The 27,500-nt window shown below is 49.5% G+C and overlaps 2 protein-coding genes across 3 annotated transcripts in view; both read left to right on the top strand.

Moving 5' to 3' along the window:
• cyth1b (cytohesin 1b) overlaps positions 1-12,573 on the top strand; it is a 14,066-nt gene extending 1,493 nt beyond the window's left edge. Inside the window, exons 1-13 of one of the 2 annotated variants that reach the window (XM_067244627.1) lie at positions 774-913; positions 3,897-3,976; positions 5,667-5,731; positions 5,993-6,059; positions 6,387-6,505; positions 7,004-7,084; positions 7,226-7,338; positions 7,819-7,967; positions 8,135-8,242; positions 9,074-9,157; positions 9,558-9,629; positions 10,604-10,758; positions 11,277-12,573. In XM_067244627.1, coding sequence (XP_067100728.1) covers positions 886-913; positions 3,897-3,976; positions 5,667-5,731; positions 5,993-6,059; positions 6,387-6,505; positions 7,004-7,084; positions 7,226-7,338; positions 7,819-7,967; positions 8,135-8,242; positions 9,074-9,157; positions 9,558-9,629; positions 10,604-10,758; positions 11,277-11,355 — 1,200 coding nt within the window. In that variant the 5' untranslated portion in view covers positions 774-885 and the 3' untranslated portion in view covers positions 11,356-12,573. Of the gene's footprint in view, positions 1-773; positions 914-3,896; positions 3,977-5,666; positions 5,732-5,992; positions 6,060-6,386; positions 6,506-7,003; positions 7,085-7,225; positions 7,339-7,818; positions 7,968-8,134; positions 8,243-9,073; positions 9,158-9,557; positions 9,630-10,603; positions 10,759-11,276 lie in introns of those variants that run through there. The other variant, XM_067244626.1, reaches the window with a different exon arrangement.
• Positions 12,574-12,862: 289 nt separating this feature from the next.
• Positions 12,863-27,500, top strand: part of LOC136950053 (dynein axonemal heavy chain 17-like) — a 31,312-nt gene continuing 16,674 nt past the window's right edge. The window contains exons 1-40 of the mRNA XM_067244139.1: positions 12,863-13,201; positions 13,398-13,582; positions 13,686-13,878; positions 14,038-14,137; positions 14,216-14,301; positions 14,393-14,518; positions 14,700-14,852; positions 15,196-15,282; positions 15,367-15,534; positions 15,629-15,745; positions 15,912-16,180; positions 16,342-16,537; positions 16,716-16,862; positions 17,232-17,340; positions 17,722-17,825; positions 18,952-19,089; positions 19,255-19,398; positions 19,518-19,703; positions 20,142-20,396; positions 20,567-20,736; positions 20,883-21,105; positions 21,242-21,358; positions 21,548-21,634; positions 21,752-21,904; positions 22,021-22,269; positions 22,405-22,527; positions 22,636-22,758; positions 22,933-23,157; positions 23,415-23,506; positions 23,649-23,775; positions 23,880-24,032; positions 24,167-24,292; positions 24,401-24,508; positions 24,598-24,729; positions 24,963-25,123; positions 25,259-25,415; positions 25,519-25,623; positions 25,714-25,871; positions 26,824-26,962; positions 27,110-27,337. Coding sequence (XP_067100240.1) covers positions 12,863-13,201; positions 13,398-13,582; positions 13,686-13,878; positions 14,038-14,137; positions 14,216-14,301; positions 14,393-14,518; positions 14,700-14,852; positions 15,196-15,282; positions 15,367-15,534; positions 15,629-15,745; positions 15,912-16,180; positions 16,342-16,537; positions 16,716-16,862; positions 17,232-17,340; positions 17,722-17,825; positions 18,952-19,089; positions 19,255-19,398; positions 19,518-19,703; positions 20,142-20,396; positions 20,567-20,736; positions 20,883-21,105; positions 21,242-21,358; positions 21,548-21,634; positions 21,752-21,904; positions 22,021-22,269; positions 22,405-22,527; positions 22,636-22,758; positions 22,933-23,157; positions 23,415-23,506; positions 23,649-23,775; positions 23,880-24,032; positions 24,167-24,292; positions 24,401-24,508; positions 24,598-24,729; positions 24,963-25,123; positions 25,259-25,415; positions 25,519-25,623; positions 25,714-25,871; positions 26,824-26,962; positions 27,110-27,337 — 6,258 coding nt within the window. The remainder of the gene's footprint in view (positions 13,202-13,397; positions 13,583-13,685; positions 13,879-14,037; positions 14,138-14,215; positions 14,302-14,392; positions 14,519-14,699; positions 14,853-15,195; positions 15,283-15,366; positions 15,535-15,628; positions 15,746-15,911; positions 16,181-16,341; positions 16,538-16,715; positions 16,863-17,231; positions 17,341-17,721; positions 17,826-18,951; positions 19,090-19,254; positions 19,399-19,517; positions 19,704-20,141; positions 20,397-20,566; positions 20,737-20,882; positions 21,106-21,241; positions 21,359-21,547; positions 21,635-21,751; positions 21,905-22,020; positions 22,270-22,404; positions 22,528-22,635; positions 22,759-22,932; positions 23,158-23,414; positions 23,507-23,648; positions 23,776-23,879; positions 24,033-24,166; positions 24,293-24,400; positions 24,509-24,597; positions 24,730-24,962; positions 25,124-25,258; positions 25,416-25,518; positions 25,624-25,713; positions 25,872-26,823; positions 26,963-27,109; positions 27,338-27,500) is intronic.

The following is a 27,500-nucleotide window of genomic DNA, read 5'->3' as shown; positions in this document are numbered from 1 at the left end:
CTCTCTCTCTCTCTCTCTCTGTCTGTCTGTCTGTCTGTCTGTCTGTCTGTCTGTCTCTCTCTCTCTCTCTCTCTCTCTCTCTCTCTCTCTCTCTCCATCTATCTGCCTCTCTCTCTCCTCCTCCCTCTCCTCTCCCTCCCCTCTCTCCCCACCCCTCTCCCCCCCCTCCCCCTCCCCTCCCTCCCCCCCTCCCCCCTCTCCCTCCCTTCCCTCCGCCCTCCCCCCCTCCCTCTTCCTCTCATTCTGTACTCTGGCATTCTCCTTTCCTCCATTCCCATCTTTCCTCTGCTTCATATTCACCACTTTCTGAAGTTCAGCACTATGCCATCACCCTAAAGTGTGTGTATGTGCGTGGTGTGTGTGTGGTGTGCGTGGTGTGTGTGTGGTGTGCGTGGTGTGTGTGTACGTGTACGTAGGGTATGTGTGTGTATATGTGTGTGTATGTGGGTTGTGTGTGTGTGGTGTATGTGGTGTGTGTGTACGTATGGTACGTGTGTATGTGTGTGTGGTGTGTGTATGTGTGTGTGGTGTGTGTGTGTGGTGTACGTCCGTCACGGTCCGTGCATGTGTGTGCATGTGTGTGTGTATCTTATCATGATGAGATCTACATCTGCGTTAAGTTTCAGTTCTCTCAGCTGCTACACGGTCGAGGCACACGCTCGCATTTGATTGGTTGTTCGCAAGCATGGTTGTCGAAAACCACGCCCCATTGCGACCCACATGGGATGTCTGTTGCAACAGTTGTCCTGCACCTTGTCACTGCTTTGATTAGCGACTAAATTTACAGATTATTCCCGTGAAAGTTTCTGCAATAAATTGGATTGTTAGCAGGACTATAAACAACATTTTTGTGGATCAGTTTTCCCTCCGTCGACAGAATAAACAATGGTTTTGAAGACGGAAGATGGAGTTGGTAAGTTGCCACGACGAACTAATTAGCAAGCTAGCTTGACTAGCTAACTAACCTAGCTAGCATAGTTGGAAGAGTACTACTTGAGACCAACACATTATCTAATTGGCTTCTCTGTTATGAACTATGTTACTGGGTCGATAAGTAGATTAACTGCGTTTTCTGTAGCCTACACAATGTTTTACTTGCTTCTTTCGCTTCTTTGGGTAAAAATTTAAATTGGGTTTTCTGACGTTGCAAAGAAAGCAACAGGTAGGCTATTTTCAGTATTTGTAGACTATACTAATTAGTTAGTAACCGTAAATGTAGTCTAACACTAGCACACTCTTTGTATTTACAGACTTGAGTGTTCGTGTTGTGTAACGCTGAATGCGTAATGATTTGTCTATAAATATGATGAAAGCGCCCATTGATTGGATTAAAATGAGAGCGTTCTACAATGAACCTATAGTGCGAGCGTAGTGTGCTGTGAACAGGACAGCGGATTGCCTCTGGTGTGGGCCGACCGGTACAGGGTTTTCTCCTATAAACCCAGATAGATAGAGAGCCCATGTCTCTGGCCTAATCCAAGTAATAGAACATTCATTGACTTGCGTGTGTGTGTCGGTCCGAACACGTCATGTGGCTTTAAAATGGGAACTTCATAAATTTGCCGGACAGAAGCCATATTGTTCTGCTGTGGGATTGTTTATCATTGAAATTACACATGATTGTTAGTGCTGTCGACTTGGTACACAGAGTACTTCAGTCATAAGAACACACACAACCACCGCATCCAGGCCTGGGTCAGAGAGAAAGATATAAAGTAGTTTGGGTGTGTTTGATTAAGATAAAAAGGTAGTTAGGGTGTGATTTGATTTGGTCCCTGGGATTCGGCAGTATTGGAACGGCAGTTGCCCAGGGTCTGTTTTGTACCTGTGCATGTGAGTGACCACTTGGTGGAGCCTGTGTGTTATAAGCAATGAGAGAGGGAGGAGGAAAGAGAGAGAGAGGGAATAGGAAAGAGAGAGAGAGAGGGTGTTTCCCCTACTCTTCAGCGGTCTGTCAAGCTGTGGACTATTTCAGTTCACACTGTCCCTCTCTGTGGTGGAGCTGACTGGCTGTGGAGAGCAGGAAGGTTGTAGTTCTCAACCCAGGATAGGAGAACTGTTCTGGGACAGGAGCGTGCGAGTGTGACCGGTGACCTGGTTCTGGTGCAACCTGGGAGGACCGGCTGCAACTGTAGATTCTGGAGTTGGACATAAGAGAAGGGCTAGCAGGAGAGGAGGAGGAGGAGAGAGAGAGAGTAGGAGAAGGAGTAACAGAAGGAGTAACAGGAGTGGTTTCGGCTGGGGCCTGGTCTCCTTGAGGGGAGGTACAACAGAAGAACCTGGTGGGACTGTTGTGGAGACCGTAGATGATACCCTGGTAGAAACACCTGTAGGAGACTCATAAACACCTGGAGGAGACTCGAACACCTGGAGGAGACTCAGGTAGATACACCAGCAGAGGAGACTCAGGTAGATATACCAGTAGAGGAGTCTTAACTCTTCTTCTGACAGGGGAGTTTCTGGTCATCACCAGATCACACCAGATCTTACTGGATTCCATAAGACGTTCACTCTCTTTGTGTGTGTGCGCCTGTCTGTGTACATGGGTGTGTGTGTGTTTGTGTGTCTGCGTGCGTGTACATACGTGTGTGTCTCAATACAATATGTAGACACACACATGTATGTTTGTGTGTATATAATATTGTGTGACAATATAATATTGTCTCTGGTCTCAGAGGAAGTTAGACTTTAGGGTCTGGCGAGCGTCAGTCCTCTTGTCTAACTTCCTCTGAGTCCTCCTGGCCCTGCGTATGGCTGTGTCGTCACCCCGCCCATCACCCCGTCGCCCGGCCCGTCACCACAACCTCAGGATCCAGAGAGGAACAACGAGAGACCGTGTGGTCGCCATGACGCCGGTCTCTCTTGCGTACCGTTTCCCTGTGTGATTACACCATGTGTGGGGTGAGACGCTTCCTGTCAGTGTGTCTTCCTCTCCAGGAAGCACTGAGAAGCCGTGACGTCTGGAGGTCAGGATGACGTGTGGTTTGGGTGTTGCAGGAGCGATGACACAGATTGACCCATCAGGAGCTTATCTGCATCAGGGCAGAACTGTGTGTCTCAGTTCCTGTGAGCTGTTACATGGACAGTTTTTTGTCCTTGTGGGGAAGTGTGTGTTGGTTGGACTGTGTGTGTGTGAGTGTGAGTGTGCTGACTACCAAAGAACAGAACTTTGCATGCAGAGCTATGATAGTGTCCTATTGCACACAAACACACACATACACGTGTACATACATACACACACACACAGTGACATAACTTTCTGACCGGAGTCATGGCTCTTAGACCAGCTGGACTGCATTTTCCAGAGGTCACTCTGCCTGTCTGTGTGTGTATGTGGGTGTGTAAAAGAGAAAAAGAGAATATTACTTCATAAGCCAGCATGTAATCCATTCTGTGCTCATCTCCTCTTACGAAATATGACATGGAAGGAAATGACCGTGAGTGCGTGTGTGTGTGAGTGCGTGTGTGTGTGTGTGAGTGAGTGAGTGAGTGAGTGAGTGAGTGAGTGAGTGTGTGTGTGAGTGAGTGTGTGTGTGAGTGAGTGTGTGAGCTCAAACTCTAGGGAGTGTTATTCTTGTCACCAGTGTTTAAAATGGGAGTGTCTCTGGCCTGCTTCAGCCTCCACACGTGTGTGTGTGACTAAGTGTGTGTGTGTGTGTGTGTGTTGGGACTGTGTGTCATCTGCCACTAAAGTGGAGACACCTGTCAAGTTGGAGTCAAGAAATAAAAAACGTGTCCGGGGCGGGGGTTGGGGGGCAGCTTGATGGATCAGGGTTTTACATTGCCTTGGTTACTGAAAGCCTGGGGTCCCACAGTCAACTTTCTTGTGTTGGCGGTTCTGTGTGTGTGTGTGTGTGTGTGTGTGTCTGACCAGCAGTGTGTGTGTGTCTCTGCAGCAGAGGACCTGAACCCTGAGGAGAAACAGGAGCTGGAGAACATCAGACGCAGGAAATACCAGCTGCTGCAGGACATCCAGGTACACGCACACACACTCACACACACACACACACACTAGAGAGAAAGTGTAGTGGTAGAGAGGCTTCACTAGAAGATGTCTGAAGCTCCATTCTGTAATTGAGTTGAGCTGATTCTGTTAGAGCTTGTCAATCATAGCTGGGTCAGGGTCATGTCACAGTCTTCTCTCTCTTCCTCTCTCTTCCTCTCTCTTCCTCTCTCTTCCTCTCTCTCTCTCTCTCTCTCTCTCTCTCTCTCTCTCTCTCTCTCTCTCTCTCTCTCTCTCTCTCTCTCTCTCTCTCTCTCTCTCTCTCTCTCTCTCTCTCTCTCTCTCTCTCTCTCTCTCTCTCTCTCTCTCTCATTTCTGAGTGACTTAATGAATTACCTGGAATTGGACCTCTGCAACATTCCTATAGAACTAGGGTTAGGGCTAACTAGGACGACTCCTCCATGCTGACAAGGTTAGAGAGACACTGATGTCCCTGCACGGAGAGGAGAGGAGAGGGAAAAAGGAGTCAGTTCAAGTCCTTAGAAGTCAGTATATATCCTCCAGTCCTATGGCTGGAGGGATGGAGGGATGGAGGGATGGAGGGATGGAGGGATGGAGGGATGGAGGGATGGAGGGGATGGAGGGATGGGGGGATGGAGGGATGGAGGGATGGAGGGATGGAGGGATGGGGGGATGGAGGGATGGAGGGATGGAGGGATGGAGGGATGGAGGGATGGGATCAGAGGAGATGGGAGAGCGCAGACTGACCACTAGAGCGTAACAGCCCTTCATGACGGATGTGGTGCTGCTCATCTGTGTGTGTGTGTGTGTGTGTGCGTGCCCTATCTGCCCCACTGTCTGTCTGCCCCCCCCCAGTCTACCCTCTGACCTGGTAGGACTGGCCCAAGGGCAGGAAACATCCTTTACTACCCTGACACACACACAGACACACCAGACTTGTATGCTCATTGAAGATGATTATCCCTCTAATCTGAGAGAGACCCCTCTTTAACCTCCTCTCTCTCTCTCTCTCTCTCTCTCTCTCTCTCTCTCTCTCTCTCTCTCTCTCTCTCTCTCTCTCTCTCTCTCGCTCTCTCTCTCTCTCTCTCTCTCTACAAATTTCTAATATAACCCTCTTTTTAGTCTAATCTTCACTCTTGCTTCGTTTCCCTCCTAAATTGTTTTCTACCTTTTCATCCTCTCTCCCTCCTCTTCTCTCTCTCTCTGTCCTGTTCCTTCTTTGATCTGGTAAATGCAGCTTAACTAAGCCAATCAAGGTTTGTGATTCAAACCCACCACCACCCTCTCTCCCCCCTCAACCTCTCTCTCCCTCCAAGGGAGGCTGGGGGGAGGGGAGAAAAGGGGGGGGTTGTTCTGGTGTGACCCCAGCAGGTGCAACCCCTGCTAGAACTGTGTGCGAGTGTGCGATTGTGTGTGTGTGTGTGTGTGTGTGTGTGTGTGTGAGAGAGAGAGAGAGAGAGAGAGACAGCTGCATGTCCTGGGGTCTTCTCCTCAGGAGAGTTCTGGATTTGCTGTTGTGGGAAAAACACACACACACATTCAGCGCTCCTATAGGATCAAAGCTTCTTCAGAGGTTGAGTGGAGGGCCAGACATCACGAGAGACTGTAACACAATCTTGCAGGAGTGTGTGTGCGTGTGTGTGTTTCTGTGTGACAGATCAAAAGCCTCTGCTATTGTTTCACACACTCTTGCCCCCCACAGCGCCTGAAGGATGAGATAGCGGAGGTGACCAGTGAGATTGAAAACCTGGGCTCTTCTGAAGAAAGGTACGCTGTGGTTGAGGCTGTTGTGTGTGTGTGTGTGTGTGTGTGTGACAGAGCGGGAAGGGGAGGAGGGGGGAGAAATCATCATCTGTTACTAAGCAGAACCCAATGAAGAGTGTGCGTGAAGGGTTACCTGGGTTGATAGATTGAGGACTGTGATGAACTAGTAACACACAGGACGGTCAGCCATGCACCACAACACTATACTGTATCTTACTGTATCGTGTTGTCTTCCTGTACGTGTGTGTGTGTGTGTGTGCACAGGAAGAGCATGCAGAGGAACAAGCAGGTGGCCATGGGCCGGAAGAAGTTCAACATGGACCCTAAAAAGGTACGACATTCTAGAAGTTAGCCCTGATGCATGGTATAGAAGTTAGCCCTGACGCATGGTCTAGAAGTTAGCCCTGACGCATGGTCTAGAAGTTAGCCCTGACGCATGGTCTAGAAGTTATCCCTGACGCATGGTCTAGAAGTTATCCCTGACGCATGGTCTAGAAGTTAGCCCTGACGCATGGTCTAGAAGTTAGCCCTGACGCATGGTCTAGAAGTTATCCCTGACGCATGGTCTAGAAGTTATCCCTGACGCATGGTCTAGAAGTTATCCCTGACGCATGGTCTAGAAGCTCTGGTCTGACTGGCCTGTCCTCCTGTGTCTCAGGGGATACGGTTTTTGATTGACAGCTCCCTGCTGAAGAACACCAGCGATGACATTGCCCAGTTCCTGTACAAGGGGGAGGGGCTTAACAAGACTGCCATTGGAGACTACCTGGGGGAGAGGTGAGAGGACCCACCCACAGACCCCGCAATCATCACATGAGGGAGGGAAAGAGATGGGGGAGGGAGAGAGGCAGAGACACAGTGGAGAGGAGGAGGAGGGAGAGAGTGAGGGAGAGTGGGTGGAAGATGGGGAGAGAGGAGGAAAGGAGAGAAAGACAGAACATAACAAGCAGAGAGGGAAACATTCTGGAATGGAATTGAGTGCCATGTTGTAATCCTGATGTTCTTTTCTTTGGCCTGTCTTCAGGATGGGGTTGTGGAGGGGGAAGCAGAAAGGCAAAGAATGTGTTCTGCTAATCCTGATGTTTCTCTTGAATTCTCCATGGGAGGGGAGGGGAGGAGGGGAGAACGAAAGAGGGAGAGAAGAAGTAGAGCAAGTGGGGGTCAAATTAATATTTCTGAGCTGAGAGCGTTGACCCACATGAATCCACTGGATCTCTGATCCCTTACTAGATATGACACTATCTCTGATCTCTGTGAGTGTGTGTTTTGTTGCAGAGATGACTTCAATATCCAGGTGCTACATGCCTTTGTGGAGTTGCATGAATTCACAGACCTCAACCTGGTGCAGGCCCTCAGGTACCGACTCAGCCCTCCCGCTTTCCCCCTCTCTGGCTTTCTATCTCCCTCCCTCTTTTTCTCTCTCTCCCTTCTCCTCGGTTTCTCCCTCCCTCTCCTTCCTCTAACCTGTGTGTGTGTGTGTGTGTGTGCGCGTCTCAGGCAGTTCCTGTGGAGTTTCCGTTTGCCTGGAGAAGCTCAGAAGATTGACCGGATGATGGAGGCCTTCGCCCAGCGCTACTGTCACTGCAACCCTGGGGTGTTCCAGAGCACCGGTACACACAGGCACAATCCACTACACACACACGCACACACACACGCACACACACACACACCCTGGGGTGTTCCAGAGCACTGGGGTGTGAGTGTGTGTGTGTGTGCCTGCTTTTCCTAACCCAAATCTCCACAGAAACACCACTAGACATTTACATTTAGTCATTTAGCAGACGCTCTTATCCAGAGCGACTTACAGTAAGTACAGGGACATTCCCCGAAGCAAGTAGGGTGAAGGGCCTTGCCCAAGGACACAACGCCATTTTTCACGGCCGGGAATTGAACTGGCAAACTTCAGATTACTAGCCCGATTCCCTAACTGCTCAGCCACCTGACTCCCCTGACTCACTAGACACATCATAGTCAAACATTTTCTCTCAGTTTTGTTCAGTAAAGGCTTTATTGGCAAGTTATACATTTGTAATCCAAAGCAATAAGGAGAGCTGGAAGAACGTTTAAGAGTGTCTCCCTCCCTCTGTCAGATACCTGCTATGTGTTGTCGTTTGCTGTGATCATGCTGAACACCAGCCTCCACAACCCCAATGTCAAGGACAAACCCTCCGCACAGAGGTTCACAGCCATGAACAGAGGCATCAACGATGGAGGGGATCTTCCTGAAGACCTGCTCAGGGTAACATCTGATACACTCTGTCTGATACACCATGCTCATGGTAATCTGTCTCTTTCCTTCATTCTCGATGATACTAGCTTTTGTTTCTTCCTCTCTTTGTGTCTCCTCTGTCCATGTCTCTCCTCCTTCTCATTCCTCTGTGTGTGTGTGTGTGTGTGTGTGTATAGAACCTGTATGAGAGCATCAAGAACGAGCCCTTCAAGATCCCCGAGGACGATGGAAATGACCTCACACACACCTTCTTTAACCCCGACAGAGAAGGCTGGCTCCTCAAACTAGGTACGACTGCGTCCATGGCACTGGCCTCACGCTGGCTCCGCTGCCCTCTAGTGGACAAATTGCAGAATAACTCTTCTTCTTTTTTCTTCTGTTTTATGTTTTTTTGGACGTTAGATTTATTGACATAAACGTCATTACTTCAAACATTATTTAGTGTTGTGTGTTTACGTTTATGTTGTTTTTCTCCTGGTTGACGTGTGTGTCCGTGGGTGTGTTCTCCAGGAGGTAAGTATCATTCTCCACTCCCCTGCCCTCCCTGCTTCTCTCCAGACTTTACCCGCAAGTCGCACTCCATATGCTTTGGCTAGTAGGCAGTCCGGTCCAGCTCATTTACCTGTCAACTCAATCCACCGTGAACCACAACCATGACCGCCCAATCAGCTTCAGAGCCAGTCAGCTTTGCAGCCTATCAGCTTCTCAGCCTCCGGTGCACTAACCAGCTGTTGCCTGGCGCTGGCTAACGCTTGTGTTATCAGTGTGTTGCCTGGAACCGTCCATACCTGCTCTGCCATTGGCTCAGTGCTGCTGCTGTTCCCAACCTGGGGAGAGGGGGGAGGAGGAGGAGGAGGAGAGGGGGGAGGAGGAGAAGGGGGAGGAGGAGGAGAGGGGGGGGGGGGAGGAGAGGCGGGAGGAGGAGGAGAGGGGGGAGGAGGAGAAGGGGGAGGAGGAGAGGGGGGGGGGGGTGGTTTCAGACTGTGCCTTGCCCTGTCGCTCTGCCCATTAACCCCTCCTCCTAAGAGGTTATGACCTCTACCTGTCGCTTGGTCCTCTAACCCCGCCTCTGAGTCTGAGAGGTCATAACCCCAGGTTGACCTCTGAACTTTGACCCCTCAGGCGGACGTGTGAAAACCTGGAAGAGACGATGGTTCATCCTCACAGATAACTGCCTCTACTACTTTGAGTACACCACTGTGAGTTGGGGGGTTTTTCTTTAAAAAAAAAGTTTGCATCATTGATGAGTACTTGACTGCTGGACTGTACTCTATTTTGCTCTGCTCTGCTTTAATCTACTCTTTTTTAGGCTTCTCTGTCCTCCTCTCCCCTCTTCTCTCCTTTTTAATGCGTGAAAAAATATATTTTTAAAACGTTTCCCCAAGAAGTTGATAGGTTTAAAACATGTTTGAAGTGTACATTTTTTGAAAGGTTGACAATATTTGTGGTCAGAGCTACTGGAGTGTCTCTCTTTCTCTCTCCTTCTGTCCTCGTTCCTTATGTTTTCTCTGTCAGACTTTATAACCGTTACTGTCAGTACCAGTTTTTATATTGTCAGATTTAATCTCTACCACCCACCTTTTCTTTTCTCTCTCTCAGGACAAAGAGCCCAGAGGAATCATTCCTCTTGAAAATCTCAGTATCAGAGACGTGGAAGACTCCAAGAAACCTGTAAGCTCCTCTCTACACCTCTCCATCTCTGCACTCCTCTATATCTCTCTCTTTCCATCCCTCTCTCCTCTTCTACATCTCTCCATCTCTGCCCTCCTCTATATCTCTCTCTTTCCATCCCTCTCTCCTCTTCTACATCTCTCCATCTCTGCCCTACTCTATATCTCTCTCTTTCCATCCCTCTCTCCTCTTCTACATCTCTCCATCTCTGCCCTCCTCTATATCTCTCTCTTTCCATCCCTCTCTCCTCTTCTACATCTCTCCATCTCTGCCCTACTCTATATCTCTCTCTTTCCATCCCTCTCTCCTCTTCTACATCTCTCCATCTCTGCCCTACTCTATATCTCTCTCTTTCCATCCCTCTCTCCTCTTCTACATCTCTCCATCTCTGCCCTACTCTATATCTCTCTCTTTCCATCCCTCTCTCCTCTTCTACATCTCTCCATCTCTGCCCTACTCTATATCTCTCTCTTTCCATCCCTCTCTCCTCTTCTACATCTCTCCATCTCTGCACTCCTCTATATCTCTCTCTTTCCATCCCTCTCTCCTCTTCTACATCTCTCCATCTCTGCACTCCTCTATATCTCTCTTTCCATCCCTCTCTCCTCTTCTACACCTCTCCATCTCTGCCCTCATCTATATCTCTCTCTTTCCATCCCTCTCTCCTCTTCTACATCTCTCCATCTCTGCCCTCCTCTATATCTCTATCTTTCCATCCCTCTCTCCTCTTCTACATCTCTCCATCTCAGCCCAGCTATCAGACTACTTCCCCCCAGAGCTCTCCCTCCCTCCCCCCCATCCCCTCCCCTCCTCTCCCCACCCCTCCCCTCCACTGCCCTCCCTCCACTCCCCCCTCTTCCCCCCCCTCCCCACCCCTCCTCTCCCCTCCCCACCCCTCCTCTCCCCTCCCCACCCCTCCCCTCCAGCACAGTCCCACCCTTGTTGATCCCCTCTCTCTCTCGCTGTCTCCCCAGAACTGCTTCGAGCTCTACATCCCCGACCACAAAGACCAGGTGATCAAAGCGTGCAAGACAGAGGCTGATGGCCGCGTTGTCGAGGGCAACCACACCTTCTACAGGATCTCCGCCCCCAGCGTGGAGGAGAAGGAGGAATGGATCAATAACATCAAGTGAGGCATGGTCCTGGTTGAGGCCTGGACAGGGGGTGGCATGACATAAGAAATGTTACTCATTTAATCGTCTTAACGATTGTTAAGACTGTAACAACTGGGTTGTTACCTTCAATTAGCAACAACAACAAAGTATGTTATGGTGGCTAACTGTCGCCCCATAGACACAACATGCAATCGTTAAAACCAAATGATCACAGAATTTGTTATAAAAATGTATCCAGGGAGATTCTACAAAAAACAAGGTGTATCATAGATGGCTATGTTGTTGTAAATCCACTTAGAGGCCAAATTGAGCTAATCATGCCGTCAAACATCCAGTTAGCCACAGCTGGGCCCATGTCAGTATCCATGAACCATTTACCTCCACAAAATATGCAAAGGCTCAGGGGAACCAAGACTCCTCATCCTTCATATGTTGACCCTTGGCCGAGGTGTGACGCTGTCCTCCATGTATGATCTCTGACCCGGTGAATCCATCTAGTTAAACTCTCTTTCTGTTATTCGCCATTACCCAGAGCTGCCATAAGCAAAGACCCCTTCTATGAGATGCTGGCTGCCCGGAAGAAGAAGGTCTCTTCCCTGAAGGGGCTGTAGGCGAGGCCCAGGCTTTAGGGCTGAAGCAGAACAACAGGCCTCACCCACCAACTCGGCCTTCAGAACATGGACTTGCTGTTTTAGGAACCTGTACCACCAATTCTGGGGGGGAAGGAGGAGGGTTACGAACACCATGAGGGGTTCTGATCCGGAAGTAGTTTGAAGGAAGCTTAAAAGACTGGATCTTCTCCAATAGGACCATCTCCATCTTGTTGGTGCAACCGCTACACCTCTTTTATCTCCTCAGAAGAAGACATACCTTCACTACTCTCAGTTGAACACAACAGAAACACACACACACATGCACACACACACACACACACACACACACACACATACACATACACGCACATACACATTTGAACTGAGGGGAGACTACAGTTTTTCTTCATTGATTGATTGTGCTATGATGTAGATACCATATGATTATGGACCTATTTTTACACAGACCCCATTTTCTGAGTGTCCTACTCATTACTACTAGACTCTTAGAAAGATGTCCTTATTAACTCAATTCCTGTTCTCGTCTGTTTCAACTTATTTGGGGGTTTAACTTCAGTTGTTCTCTCCATACATGTATTATCACAGATGCACATTTTTAGACATTTGAGGGAAACTAAATGGAAAGAAAGGAAGCAAAGAAGGAAAGTCAGGGGGTGACGAGAGTTATGTAGTAAGTATTTTGAAACCAGTGACATTATTTCACTGAAAGCGTATACAGTCACAATGTGACCTTTCTTTCCAAGAAGAAAATCAACTGGTATTGTTCTAGAACTTCTTAAGTTACTGCGCTGGATAAGGAAGATAACAAGCGACTGGAAGTGGATAACAAGGTGGTAATTATGCTGAGGTCAATTTCAACATAGCAGCTGTCTTTAACTTTTTCATAACATTTTTCACAATGTTCAGCCCTCCTACACTGTCCACCATTTTCAGTGACAACTTTGTTTCTATGTTATCTTTAGTTTTGAAATACATTTTGTGTGAATGGTATGTCAATGATTGCCATATATGTCCATTTGTTAAGTTATTTCGTTCCAATGCACTGATATCAAGAATTCAGGTCAAACTTGTTGCTTAAATGGCATTTATCAAGACTGCTATAATTTATTTTAAACTTTTGTTTTATTTTATCTTGCAAGTCTACAAAGTATTGGAAAGAGTGCCATGTTTATATTTGTTCATTTCATATTATTAAATATACACGTTAGCTTGCACAAATAATAATACCTTTGTGAATGTATGTTTTGATAATTAGGCCTACATAATACCATGCGGACGAGATGGCGCGGTTTTTAACTTTACATTAGCTCGAGCGCAGTTAAAACCGTTAGCGAGCTCACAGCCATCTCGAACATTCTGATCTGGAGGGTTTGATTTTGAAATTGATTTTAAACGTTTTTCAGTTGATGATAAAAGATAGAAAAAGGATCGTAAAAAGATTAGCTAAACTAGCCAGCAGCTAAACAGATTGGGGAAAGTTAGCTGGCTGGTATAGCAATTTAATATGGAGGGGGATGACAAGAGAATCGAGTTTTTACAAGATGTAACTTTAAAGGCGTTTAAACTAAAGGCAGACAAATGGCAGAAGTTTATTGCTGGCGAAGATAACAGAACATTAATTGCTAGTTTTTTTGATAAAGCGGATTTCCCCAGCCTTGTTATTTCTCTAAATGCTGCCTCCCAACTCGTTTCCAGCCTTTCATTCCCTCAAACCACCAAAACCAAAGCTGTTTATTTTACCAAGAGGGATCAAGGGGTTATAACAAAAGACAATATTAAACAGTTATTTGTTGGAGACGTCTCAAATTCCCCCGTGGATGTTGTCATTGGTGTGACAGAGGAGGTAAGTCGCAAATTAAAACTTGAGTCTGCCATAACAGTCCTCCAGTAATGTGAAAAGAAACGAATAGCTAGTCAATATTATTAGCTCTAGCTAAGTACAGTACAGTGTCAAGTGAATGATTAGTAGCTCACTGTACAGGACTTTGCTAGTAGCTACTTGTAGTAAACGAATCAAATGTTACTTTGTGTTTCTGCAGATTATCTACTCGTTACATACAAATAAAGACAATACGCAGCGCTGGCCTAAGGTCGTTTCAGACGACGTGTCTCGCCATGCGCACAAACTGAAGAATGAAGTTTTTGTTGTTGGAGGTCAGGTCAAAGGCAGGACATTTCTACCGCTACCGGAAAACTCTGATGCTCTTGGAGATTCGGAGCACCGGTATCTATCTCACACTCAGACACCACCCATCCACTGACTTCACAGACTTTACACAGATTACTTTACATAAATAGCCATCGAAATAAACCTTTTTTTATTACAGGCCCTCCCGCCCAATTGATAGCAAGTTGATGCACGCGTTTGAAACCGTAATAATAGACTGGACTCATCAGGTGACCGAAGTTTTAAATAAAGACTCGGCACAACCAATATTGGACAGACAGAAACCTTTGCCCAAAGTGGAGTTTGATTTCTGGAACAACAGATTGATGAATCTCGAGTGTATCAACGTACAGGTACATCCTATTTGACAGTGGATATTTGAAATGTGTGTGGGGGACCTTCCGTCGTGACAGGAATGTAGCTATCCATGGTGCTAAGTTTGATCGTTTGATCCGTTTCTGAGCGGTGCTGTAGAAGCCGCCACCTAAATTTCCATTTGAACATCTTTCCAGTTGATGAATCCAAAAGTGCGCAAAATAGCAGAGATAGTTGAAACTGCAGCAAGCACTTACTGGCCGGCTTTGAGAAGCATTTACAAGGACGTGAAAGAGGGTAACATTTACAGTGTTTTTTCTCCATTCTTTCACTTGTGATTTGATGGATTTAAACTGATTTATTCCTTCATTACAGGCCTGAAAGAGGCTCAAGATATCATGCTGTATCTGAAGCCTCTACAAAAGATTCTTGATGAGATTGAACAGTTGGAGTTCCAACAGGTGACAAACAAGCATTTCTGTTCACCACTTTAAATGTGTGATCACGTTTCACCACAAACTTGAAGCCCCACGTGTTATGTTCTGTTTCCAGGTGAAAACCTTTATAAAGCCAATGATGCACACAGTGTGCCTCATCTGGGCCAGCTCGGAGTACTACAGGAGCCCAGCCAGGATCATCGTCATCCTGCAGGAGATATGCAACCTGTTCATTGAAATGGTCGGTAGTGGAAATATCTGTATGGTTGTTGTTTCATCAAAGCTTGTGAAGTCATCCTTTATCTATAAACCTCCAGTGAAATCCAAGTTTCTTATTATTACCACTCCATAATGTTTGTGTCATTGATTAATACATGGTCTGATATAATGGGATATTGCTTGACTATATTTTTTGCCTGCAGACAAGCAACTTCCTGGGTCCAGAAGACATCATGAAGGGTCTCCAAGGAGAGATAGACGAGATTCTGTCCAACATCAGAATCAGTATCGATTCCCTGGTGGCCTTTAGGGACACTTATGACGACTGCAAACTCAACATGGACACATACTTCAAAGTCAGTCAATACATACATAACAACACACAGAACCAGTACACATTTTTACATTTTATTCATTTAACAGATGCTTTTATCCAATGAAAGCGCATGCAGATAGAAGCACAGCAGAAAGTAAAGGATCCGTGCAGAGTTTAAACATGACTGGTGGCTACTGTCAATGAACAGGGACCCAGACAGACAACAATATCCCTGCTCTCAGGCTCTGTGCAGTCTACTATCTACTATCTATCAAGCTACTACAGTACTTGTCTACTGCATACTGTATCTAGTTACTTCTTAACTGTGTATCAAGCTAATTTCAAACTATTTCGTGGCATCTCCTGTTTCCTACAACCTCCAGGATGGAAACACCAAGAACTGGGATTTCCCCTCATGCCTGGTCTTCACTGAGCTAGATGCCTTCCTACTGCGTCTGCAGACCATAGAGGTCTGTGTCTCTCTGCTTCTCTCTCTCTCTCTCTCACACACACACACACACACCCTGGGCTGACCCGTGTCCTGCCTCTGTAAGGAGGTGTATTCTGTGTCCGTGGAGCTGTTGAAGCTGGAGAAGGTGGACATCCAGGGGGTCCGGGGCACTGCCCTGGGGACCATGGTCTTCAGCATCTACCAGCAGTGCCTGGAGCTTATCAAAATGTTTGCCGAGTGCAAGTATGATGCCATAGACACAGATGACAAAGTAAGGAACAGCCACTTTGATACATTCCATTCATTTTCGTTGAGCCCTAAAACCCCTGGGTGTGTTTACCAAAGTGCTTCCCTCTGTCCGTCAGACGTTCGATGAAAACTTCCAGCTGTTCCAGGAGCAGATCGTGGACTTTGAGCGACGGCTGGGGACCATCCTCTGTCAGGCGTTCGATGACTGTCCCTCCACAGAGTCTTCTGTCAAAGTGAGACCCTGCAGGACTGTGGCTTATACAGGCCACAGAGGCCTACTGTTGTACTGCCAACCGTTGGAATAGATGGATGGGTGGGGGGACGACAAGCAAGAGTTCATTGATAAATGACTTATTTCTCAATACCCCCAATCTGCAGTTGAACACACTTTTTCTGCAGATATTGGACATGTTTGATTTCATCATGGAGCGGCCCCACATTCAGTCCCAGATCTACTGTAAGTACAAGGAGCTGGTGGAGATGTTCAGCTGCGACCTGGACCGGACCAAGCTGGTGTACGATGCCCAACTGGCTGCCACTGAGCTGGGGAGAGGCATCCCGCCCATTGCCAAGAACATGCCTCTCATCGCAGGCCAGCTCAAATGGGCCCAGGAGATGCGAGCGCGCATTGAGATGCCCATGAAGAGCTTCAAGGCCCTGCGCCACCCGTACGTTACCTGCTGTCACCTAACACAGCATGTTGGCCATCACATCGCTCCTTTGCAACTTTCATCCAGGTTCAGGGTTCATAGGGGGATTTGAACTTGTGACCTCTTGACGTGCAGTGACATGCTCTAACGCTGTGCCCTTCCCGGTGTGTGCTGTCCAGGTGCATGGGGACCAATGAGGCCAAGCTGGTGTTCCAGAAGCATGAGGAGATGCTGCGGTTGCTGTCTCAGTACTGTGACAAGGTGTTCCTCCAGTGGACCTCCAGGGTGGACCGAGACTGCCAGTTCAACCTGGAGCAGCCGCTGCTGCTCCGCAACCCTCACACCTCCACCCTGAGTGTCAACTTCAACAAGCAGGTCTGGAGCTCTGCTCCACGCACACTGCAGCTCTGCATGTTCTCCTGGAACTCACAGGGGGTTCATTAAGTAGAATGAGCTTGTTTCTCTCTCTCTACCTCTCTGCTTTCTTTCTTTACACGTTTCTCTCTCCTTGTTTCTTCCCCTCTCTCTCCCGGCCCTCTCCACCCTCTCCCAGTTGGTGGCAGTGTTGCGGGAGGTGAAGTATCTGACCATGCAGGGCCAGGAGGACCTGCCAGACAGTGCAGCCACAGTGTTCTCTCAGAACGAGACCTTCAGGAGATACGTGGGCTCCCTGGACCTCATAGTGTCCTGGTACAACCAGGTAGCAGACACACCTCATAGTGTCCTGGTACAACCAGGTAGCAGACACAACTCATAGTGTCCTGGTACAACCAGGTAGCAGACACACCTCATAGTGTCCTGGTACAACCAGGTAGCAGACACAACTCATAGTGTCCTGGTACAACCAGGTAGTAGACACACCTCGATGGATACACCAGAAAGCTGTCAATTGGTTGGTGAATTCCAACAATAATAACCATAATGTAAAAAATTCGAATAATTCATCAACCAATCTGCACCTTTCCAGCATCTGTCTTGTCTCTTTCTCATAATTCTCCTCTACATAACTAAGTCGTCAGCAGCGGTAGAACAAACATGAAGCCTGATCAGGGAACATGTCGTCCTCCAGATCCTGGCCACCGTCCTGCCGGTGGAGCTCCCCCTCATCCAGGAGGAGCTGAAGGCCATCGACGAGAAGCTGGCCCAGGCTGAGAGCACTCTGAGCTGGAACAGCCAAGGTACAGCCAAGCCCTGGCCCCTGAGGCGAGGGCCAGGGGTAGGGAGGGGAGCTGTCTACCCATGCACAAACAAGGTAGCTACCAGCCCAGTGGCTGTATGTTGGTGTCCTGAACTTCTGAAAACGACCAACCGCAGAACACGTTGTTTGTGCATCGGTTGAGTTAGGGTTGTGGTGGTTTATGTTTCCTTTCTTAAGAGCTGTTTTCACAAACCATAACTCACCACAGAAAACCTGATTGTTTTTAATACTTGCGTGAGACCAGCATCTGTGCCGTGTGTGTGAGAGTGCCCTAGCCCTAACCCTAACCCTAAACCTAACCCTAGCCCTAACCCTACACCTAACCCTACACCTAACCCTAATTCTAGCCCTAACCCTGCAGGTGTGTGGGAGAACATCCAGCTGATGAGAGATACGCTGCAGGACTTCCACAGCAGGATCAACCAGGCCAAGGCTAACGTGGAGGCCATGAACCACATCATGGAGGTGACTGATGGGAGGCTGTGCCCAGTCCACAATAATAATAACAACAACAGGCTAATTTAACAGATGCTTAAAGCAAATGATCCTGGGGGGTCTCTCTGTGTTCATGCAGGAGTGGTCTCTCTATGTTCATGCAGGAGTGGTCTCTCTCTCTGTGTTCATGCAGGAGTGGTCTCTCTCTCTCTGTGTTCATGCAGGAGTGGTCTCTCTCTGTGTGTTTATGCAGGAGTGGTCTCTCTCTCTCTGTGTTCATGCAGGAGTGGTCTCTCTCTCTGTGTGTTCATGCAGGAGTGGTCTCTCTCTCTGTGTGTTCATGCAGGAGTGGTCTCTCTGTGTTCATGCAGGAGTGGTCTCTCTCTCTGTGTTCATGCAGGAGTGGTCTCTCTCTCTGTGTTCATGCAGGAGTGGTCTCTCTCTGTGTGTTCATGCAGGAGTGGTCTCTCTCTCTGTGTGTTCATGCAGGAGTGGTCTCTCTCTCTCTATGTGTTCATGCAGGAGTGGTCTCTCTCTCTGTGTTCATGCAGGAGTGGTCTCTCTCTCTGTGTTCATGCACTCTGTGTTCATGCAGGAGTGGTCTCTCTCTCTGTGTTCATGCAGGAGTGGTCTCTCTCTGTGTGTTCATGCAGGAGTGGTCTCTCTCTCTGTGTGTTCATGCAGGAGTGGTCTCTCTGTGTTCATGCAGGAGTGGTCTCTCTCTCTGTGTTCATGCAGGAGTGGTCTCTCTCTCTGTGTTCATGCAGGAGTGGTCTCTCTCTGTGTGTTCATGCAGGAGTGGTCTCTCTCTCTGTGTGTTCATGCAGGAGTGGTCTCTCTCTCTCTATGTGTTCATGCAGGAGTGGTCTCTCTCTCTGTGTTCATGCAGGAGTGGTCTCTCTCTCTGTGTTCATGCAGGAGTGGTCTCTCTCTCTGTGTTCATGCAGGAGTGGTCTCTCTCTCTGTGTTCATGCAGGAGTGGTCTCTCTCTCTCTGTGTTCATGCAGGAGTGGTCTCTCTCTCTCTGTGTTCATGCAGGAGTGGTCTCTCTCTCTCTGTGTTCATGCAGGAGTGGTCTCTCTCTCTGTGTTCATGCAGGAGTGGTCTCTCTCTCTGTGTTCATGCAGGAGTGGTCTCTCTCTCTGTGTTCATGCAGGAGTGGTCTGTCAGCCCCATGTTTGAGAGGAAGTGCAGCAAGGATTCTCTCCTGGACCTGGACGGGAGACCAGCAGCTCTGATCAAGAAGTACACGGCCATCAGAGACTCTGGAGAGAAGCTGCTCCAGCTCACTGAGGTTCAGTCATGTTGTTTTAACTCTACAACACCTACCTTCACACACACACAAGCTGCTAAGTCTGTTTAGCAGTGGAAACGTTGGCTCTGCAGGGTTAAAATCACACCAGGTACGGGTGTCTGAGGGCAGAGAAAGCAGAGCTGATCCTGTGTTTGTGCCCACCAGGAAAATAAGAGGCTGTTCAAAACAGATGACCTGACTGAGTCTTGGAGGGCGTACGTTAGCTACATCGACAACAAAGTGTTGGACGGATTCTTTAAAGTCGTCCTCGTGTCTCTCAAATTCCTGGCCAATAACATGCAGAACAAGGTAAGGTGTGAGTGGTCAGAGTGAAGGAGCAGCAGCACGGTGCAGCAGCACGGTGCAGCAGCACGGTGCAGTGACCTCCTGCAGCAGCACGGTGCAGTGACCTCCTGTGCGCCCCGCAGGCCAGTAGAGAGCCCCTGTTTGAGGTGCGCTTTGAGCTGGAGGACGGAGAGACGGCCTTCTACCCCTCCCTCAGCTACGGCATCGCCAACAGCTTCTACGACATGCTGGAGGATCTCATCAACGATGTGTTCAAGGCCGCCACTCTGGTGCCACGCTTATCACTGACCAACAAAATGTGCTACCAGGTGAGCACAGTCTTCATTCCTCTCCTGTTGTACAGGAGAGAGTCCTACATGTGTGCATATGTGTGGCCAGGGTCCAAAATTAAGTTTTTGGCTTAAAATATATACCAGACAGATATATTCTTTACCAGCCTGTAAATTATTTTTTAGATTTACTATTTCAATTTGGTATTATTAGTATTTAGCATGTGACCTGTGTGTGTGTGTGTGTGACCTGTGTGTGTGTGTGACCTGTGTGTGTGTGTGTGTGTGTGACCTGTATGTGTGTGTGTGACCTGTGTGTGTGTGTGACCTGTGTGTGTGTGTGACCTGTGTGTGTGTGTGACCTGTGTGTGTGTGTGACCTGTATGTGTGTGTGTGACCTGTATGTGTGTGTGTGACCTGTGTGTGTGTGTCCTGTGTGTGTGTGTGTCCTGTGTGTGTGTGTGTCCTCGCTGCCAGCTTGAGCTGGATGAGATGTCGGAGCTGTCAGAGCTGCGTGAGGATGTGATGAACCAGGTGGTGGCGGCCATGAGCCAGGCGGAGGAATGCAAGGAGGGGCTGTACCTGTACTGCTACCTGTGGCAGGACGACCGCAACGACTTCATGGAGCAGTTCCTGCTGTACGGGAAGGTGCTCTCCACCGAGGACATCGAGGCCCACGGAGACGAGAGCGTGCCCACCAACCCCCCCACCCTCAAGGAGTTCAAGGAGCAGGTGGGGCGGTGTGTGGAGCATGTTGTGTGTGTGTGTGTGTGTGGGGCTTGGTGTGTGCGTGTGTAGCAGGGTGTGTGTGGCTTGATGTGTGGTAGTAAGTATGCGGTTGGGTAGCTGGGTTTGAGTAGCTGTAGTTGAATGATAGTGAAGTCAATGTGTTGCTCCTGCAGATCGACACCTACGAGACTCTGTACAGCACAGTGAGCAAGCTGGAGAACTCCAACCTGCTGCAGGGCTGGCTGCAGATAGACCTGCGGCCCTTCAAACACGCTCTGCTGCACACCATCAAACGCTGGAGCTTCATGTTCAAACACTACCTGATAGACAGAGTCACCAACAGGTACTGCTACTGTGTTCAGTACATATATATATACACAGTAAATAACAGTATATACTGTAGTTAAACACTTCTACAGGAAGAGCCAGCTGAAATATAGGTAGGTAATAATATGCTACGTGTGTGTGTGTGCGTGCGTGCGTGTCCAGTCTGAAGGACCTAGACGGCTTCATCAAGGAGGTAAAGTCGGGCCTGACAGAGCCTGTGGAGGAGGGCGACTTCAAGGGTCTGGTGGGGGTCATGGGTCACCTGATGCGGGTCAAGGACAGACATGTCGCCACGGACAACATGTTTGGCCCTCTGACAGAGACCATCCAGTTCCTGAAAGACTACAACGAGGAACTACCAGACGAGGTCCACGCTCAGCTTCAGGTGAGCCGGGTTACTGAACCATCAGGGCTGCGTGTTCTGGGTTCACGGCTGAGCTCAGTGTGTCAAGGTCAAAGCGATGACGTCTTCAGCTTGGACCATGGGACCTGCGCTAACTCTTCCCGATGCGTGTCTGCAGGATCTCCCAGAGCTGTGGAACAACGTGAAGAAGACATCCCTGCAGGTCAAGCAGAACCTGGCTCCACTGCAGGCTCACGAGGTCAACATCATACGCAGGAAGTGCCAGCAGTTTGAGGTGCGTTAGACAAACCCCCTCACACGCTGTAAACTCTTATTTACATTTTGATTCAGCTCGCTTTAATCCGGGCCGACACACTTGAGGGGGGATTTGACTGTGTGACATGCAGTCAGATGCTCCACAGCTGAGCTGCTCTGGTCTCCATGACGACAGTGACCAGGCGCTCTCCCTCCCTCTGTGCTGCAGATCAAACAGTTTGAGTTCAGAGAGAAGTTCAGACAGCAGCTCTTCTTACAGTTCTCGTTTGAAAAGCCACACGAGGCTCTGGACGAGGTGAGTTACGGACCAGCAAGCTGGAGCATCTCAAGGACACAACAACTTGATGTTTAGTGGATGTGAACACCCTGTGTGTTTGTGTTTGTGTGTGTGTGTGTTTGTATGGGCATTTAGTGTCAACTCGACATGGCAACAATGGAGGCAGAGATGGTCGGTCTGTCGCAATCAGCCAGCTTGTTTGAGGTGAACGTGCCTGATTACAAACAGCTGAAATCCTGCAGGAAGGAGATGGTTCTTCTCAAAGAGCTGTGGGACATGATCCTTTTGGTGAGAGCCTCTAACACCACCACCGGGCCATGAGGGGGGTTCTGAAGGGAGCAGGCAGCCAGGTACTGCCTCTACATGGGGGACGCTGGAGACCTGAGTGTTGGGTGTGTGTGCAGGTGAAGGGGAACATGGACGACTGGAAGACAACTTTGTGGAAAGACATCAACGTGGACGAGATGGACATGGACACCAAGAAATACGCCAAGGATATCAAGGGTCTGGACAAGGAGATGAGGGCCTGGGACGCCTTCTCAGGATTGGACAGCATGGTGAAGAACATGATGACATCACTGCGGGCTGTAGGAGAGCTCCAGAACCCGGCCATCAGGGACCGCCACTGGCTACAGCTCATGATTGCCACCAAGGTACCGCACCCCCAGACCCCTGTATTACCCCCCCAGACCCCTGTATTACCCCCCCAGACCCCTGTATTACCCCCCCAGACCCCTGTATTACCCCTGTGAAGACTTCCTGGTCTCAGGCGTGTGTTTCTCTCACAGGTGAAGTTTGAGATGTCGGAGAGGACCACGTTTGAAGACCTGCTGAGGCTGAACCTGCACCAGTTTGAGGATGAGGTTCGCAGCATTGTGGACATGGCTGTCAAGGAGTCTGGGATGGAGAAGGTGAGGCCTGCAACCTGCTTTCCCTCTTCATATAGTAAGTTGTGTAGAAGTTCTAATTATAAAAGTTAAGACAATAAACTAATGGTGTAAGGTGTGACCCCTGCCTAGGTCCTGGCTGAGCTGGACAGCACGTGGAGCTCCATGGTGTTCGACCACGAGCCTCACGGCCGCACAGGGACCATGCTGCTCAAACCCAACGAGGAGCTGGTAGAGACCCTGGAGGACAACCAGGTACCTCACCTCTCTCACCATCACCAGGACAAGTTAAGAGTCTGGGCTTTTACAAGACTCTCTTATCAACCTGGGACCTCTAGATCTTTTAGATTCTTCCTCTGTGGTGATTCCAGGTGCGGCCTGCCCACCCAGACAGCCTAACCCCCTCTTCTTCTTCTATGGTGATCCCAGGTGCAGCTCCAAACGCTGATGACCTCCAAGTACATCGCACACTTCCTGGAGGAGGTGTCCGGCTGGCAGAACAAGCTCTCCACGGCCGACTCGGTCATCTCCATCTGGTTCACGGTGCAGCGCACCTGGACACACCTGGAGAGCATCTTCATCGGCTCAGAGGACATCCGCGCCCAGCTGCCCGAGGACTCCAAACGCTTCGACACCATCGACAAAGATTTCAAGGTTGGGAACAGATGCTTGAGCATGAACTGAAATAATAGTGTGTTCATTTAGCAGATGCTTTCATCTGAAGTGATGTACAAGTGGGGTCTGGACTTTCAACATCTCAAACTGCAGCCCCTTCTCCTTTGAGCTGCACCCATCCCTACACCCTTGTTCTAGTACCATATAGCTGCATCCACTCATACTAAAGCAGAACATTCACCTTGTGAGCGAGAAAGAGGTCCTCTAGTCAGAGTCAAACTGTGGCTGTTCTCCAGGAGATCATGTGTGATGCAGTGAAGGTCACCAACGTGGTGGAGTCCACCAACAAGAAGGGTCTGCAGGAGAAGCTGGAGGGGCTGGAGACAGGGTGAACTCTACGTTGCTCTGCAAAAACACTGTTACAAAATGAATTGATAGTGTAATATAAAATAAAAAGGTGAAGTGCTGGGCAGCGCTGGAGCAGTGGATGTGGCGCTGTGTGACGGGGGTGTGCTCCTCCTCTGCCCCAGCCTGGCCCTGTGTGAGAAGGCCCTGGCAGAGTACCTGGAGACCAAGCGCCTGGCCTTCCCCAGGTTCTACTTCGTCTCCTCAGCCGACCTGCTGGACATCCTGTCCAACGGGAACAACCCAGTGGAGGTGTGTAGGTAGCACACACACACCCATACACACACACACATCTCTCCACCCACAGCAGCGGAACCCTGGATGACTGTTGTGGGTGTGTGTGTATCTCTGGGCAGGTCAGCAAGCACCTCTCCAAGCTGTTTGACAGCCTGTGCAACCTCAAGTTCCAGCTGGACAGCGATGGGAAGCCCATCAAGGTTGCCTTGGGGATGTACAGTGGCGAGAACGAGTACGTCACCTTCGACGAGACCTCCGACTGCTCCGGGCAGGTGAGCACCTGACCTCCTCCCTGCACCTGCAGCCTCTCACCTGGGCTGGCAACACGCCCTCTGTGTGGACATGTAGCATTTCATTTGACACTAGCATCAGCTCAGTGCCCGGAGAGTAAGTGTGTGTCGTGCAGGTGGAGACGTGGCTGAACCGCATCCTGGAGCGGATGTGTAACACGCTGAGGATGAAGTTTGGAGACGCGGTCCAGGCTTACGAGGAGAAACCCAGAGAGCAGTGGCTGTTCGACTACCCCGCCCAGGTCTGCTGCACCCCTGCCCCATAGGGACAGAACAAGGACACCCCGGTCAGTGCTTCAGGTGTGGCGCCCCGGAGGACAGGTGGCGTGACGAGATGTGATGTGTTGCAGATCGCCTTGGCAACCACGCAGATCTGGTGGAACACGGAGGTGGGCATAGCGTTCTCCCGGCTGGAGGAGGGCTACGAGAACGCCATCAAGGAATACTTCAAGAAGCAGGTCCGCTTCTTTTCACATCCGCCCAGCTGCTCCACCCTACCTCTGAGTGCCCTCCCGGCCTGATGTGGGCGTGTCCCTGTGCTCTGCAGGTGCTGCAGCTCAACACCCTCATCACGCTGCTCATCGGAGAGCTGACTCATGGAGACCGGCAGAAGATCATGACCATCTGCACCATCGACGTCCACGCCAGGGACATGGTGGCCAAACTGGTCACAAGCAAGGCAAGCACTGTCCCCTCACTGCTTCAGTGTGACCAGGCCGCTCAGCTAACCCTAAGCCCTCCCCTGTCCAGTCTGACCAGGCGCACTCAGCTAACCCTAAGCCCTCCCCTGTCCAGTCTGACCAGGCGCACTCAGCTAACCCTAAGCCCTCCCCTGTCCAGTCTGACCAGGCGCACTCAGCTAACCCCCCCCTGTATAGTGTGACCCCCTAAGAAGGCTGGTCTCCTCCTCAGATCGACAGCGTCCAGGCCTTCATGTGGCAGTCTCAGCTCAGGCATCGCTGGGACGACAAGAACAAGCACTGCTTCGCCAACATCTGCGACGCCCAGTTCACATACTCCTACGAGTACCTCGGCAACACCCCGCGATTGGTCATCACCCCTCTGACTGACAGGTGCCTCCTCCAATCAAACGTTTAGTTTGATCTTGCTATAATTGTATCAGAAAGTCAATTGTGACACGGTTGAATTCTAAAGTTCAAATCATTTTCAACCCCTGCCTTCCGTCCAACTGTTGCCCCCCCGTCCAGGTGCTACATCACCCTGACCCAGTCGCTCCACCTCATCATGGGCGGGGCCCCAGCCGGACCTGCCGGCACTGGGAAGACTGAGACCACCAAGGACCTGGGCCGAGCGCTCGGCATCATTGTCTACGTATTCAACTGCTCCGAGCAGATGGACTACAAGGTGAGCTTCCTCGCTCTTCAACTCCCTTTCTTTCCACACACCATATCTTAAGCACATGCTGGTGGCAGCTACTGTGTGGTTGAGCTGTGTTGTGTGGTCCCAGTCCTGTGGAGACATCTACAAGGGCCTGGCTCAGACCGGGGCGTGGGGCTGCTTCGACGAGTTCAACAGGATCTCAGTGGAGGTGCTGTCTGTCATTGCTGTGCAGGTGGGGCTACATCTCCCCTCCTCTCCTAATGTCAATACAATATTTATTATAAGCCTGTTGATGTCATCATGTGTATTTAACAACACACAGGTAAAGTGTGTCCAGGATGCCATCAGGGACAAGAAGATCATCTTTAACTTCCTGGGGGAGGTGATCAAGCTGATCCCCACTGTGGGGGCCTTCATCACCATGAACCCCGGCTACGCTGGCCGCGCCGAGCTGCCCGAGAACCTGAAAGCTCTGTTCAGGTACCCCCCCCCCCGCTTCTCTCTCTTTTCTCTCTCAATCTCTCTCCAACTCGAATATCCTCGTAAGCACAGTCTTAAATGAGTTTCAAAGTCTTAAATGAAGGTGAAGAGCTGGAAGAAAAACGGATTTGTCTCAGATCCACGACATGTGCGTCAGGTCTTAAAGAGACAGCCGTCTAATAAACCCACTGCAGTCTCATTAATGTTAATCAAAGAACAAAAGAAAAAGAGAAACTCACTCGCTGCTCTTGATTGAATAACATTTGTAGCTTTAATAATGATTAATTTAAAGTAAATAAAGTATATGTTTGATAAATGGGAATCTCTGATTGTAGTCCTTGAAAAGTCCCCAAATAGTGCTTGGAAAGCCCTTGAAAGTCCTGGGATGTCATTATACAGTATCTGTACGAACCCTCTCTCTACCTCTCTGCTTATCTCTACCTCTCTCTACGTCTCTCTACCTCTCTCTACTTATCTCTACCTCTCTCTACTTATCTCTCTACCTCTCTACTTATCTCTACCTCTCTGCTTATCTCTACCTCTCTCTACTTATCTCTACCTCTCTCTACTTATCTCTCTACCTCTCTACTTATCTCTACCTCTCTGCTTATCTCTACCTCTCTCTACTTATCTCTCTACCTCTCTACTTATCTCTCTACCTCTCTACTTATCTCTACCTCTCTCTACTTATCTCTCTACCTCTCTACTTATCTCTACCTCTCTCTACTTATCTCTCTACCTCTCTACTTATCTCTACCTCTCTCTACTTATCTCTCTACCTCTCTACTTATCTCTACCTCTCTCTACTTATCTCTCTACCTCTCTACTTATCTCTCTACCTCTCTACTTATCTCTACCTCTCTCTACTTATCTCTCTACCTCTCTACTTATCTCTACCTCTCTCTACCTGTCTTCTCCTGTCTTCTCATATCCCCCCCCTCCCCCCCTGCAGGCCGTGTGCCATGGTGGTGCCAGACTTTGAGCTGATCTGTGAGATCATGCTGGTGGCTGAGGGCTTCATAGACGCCAGAGTCCTGGCCAGGAAGTTCATCACCCTCTACACACTGTGTAAAGAGCTGCTCTCCAAACAGGTGACCCTGCACCGCACTGCATCCACACAACATCTACACAACATCTACACAACATCCACCATCAGGACTCTCCAGCTCATCCTCTGTTGTTCCTCCACACACTGTGTGCGTGTGCGTGTGTGCATGTGTGCATGTGTGTGTGTACAGGACCACTATGACTGGGGCCTGCGCGCCATCAAGTCTGTGCTGGTGGTGGCCGGCTCCCTGAAGAGAGGGGACCCGAGCCGGCCGGAGGACCAGGTGCTGATGAGGGCCCTGAGAGACTTCAACGTCCCCAAGATCGTGATGGACGACACGCCCGTGTTCCTGGGGCTGATCGGGGACCTCTTCCCCGCCCTGGATGTCCCCAGGAAGAGAGTCGTGGAGTTTGAGCAGGTCAGACCGTGGTCCTGCTTGTCTGGAAGACTGAGAGGAAGGGAGGGAGGGAGGGCTGTAACAGTGAGGTGGAGATACTGTAGGAGCTACAATGTTGAGGTGGAAACAGGAGCTGTAACAGTGAGGTTGAGAGAGCAGGTATAGTGTTGAGGAGAGGAGCTGA

This window comes from Osmerus mordax, chromosome 10 (genome assembly GCF_038355195.1).
Source record: "Osmerus mordax isolate fOsmMor3 chromosome 10, fOsmMor3.pri, whole genome shotgun sequence".
Taxonomy (NCBI): domain Eukaryota; kingdom Metazoa; phylum Chordata; class Actinopteri; order Osmeriformes; family Osmeridae; genus Osmerus; species Osmerus mordax.
Note: the sequence above shows the minus strand (reverse complement) of the source record. Positions and strands in the feature narration are given on the sequence as shown.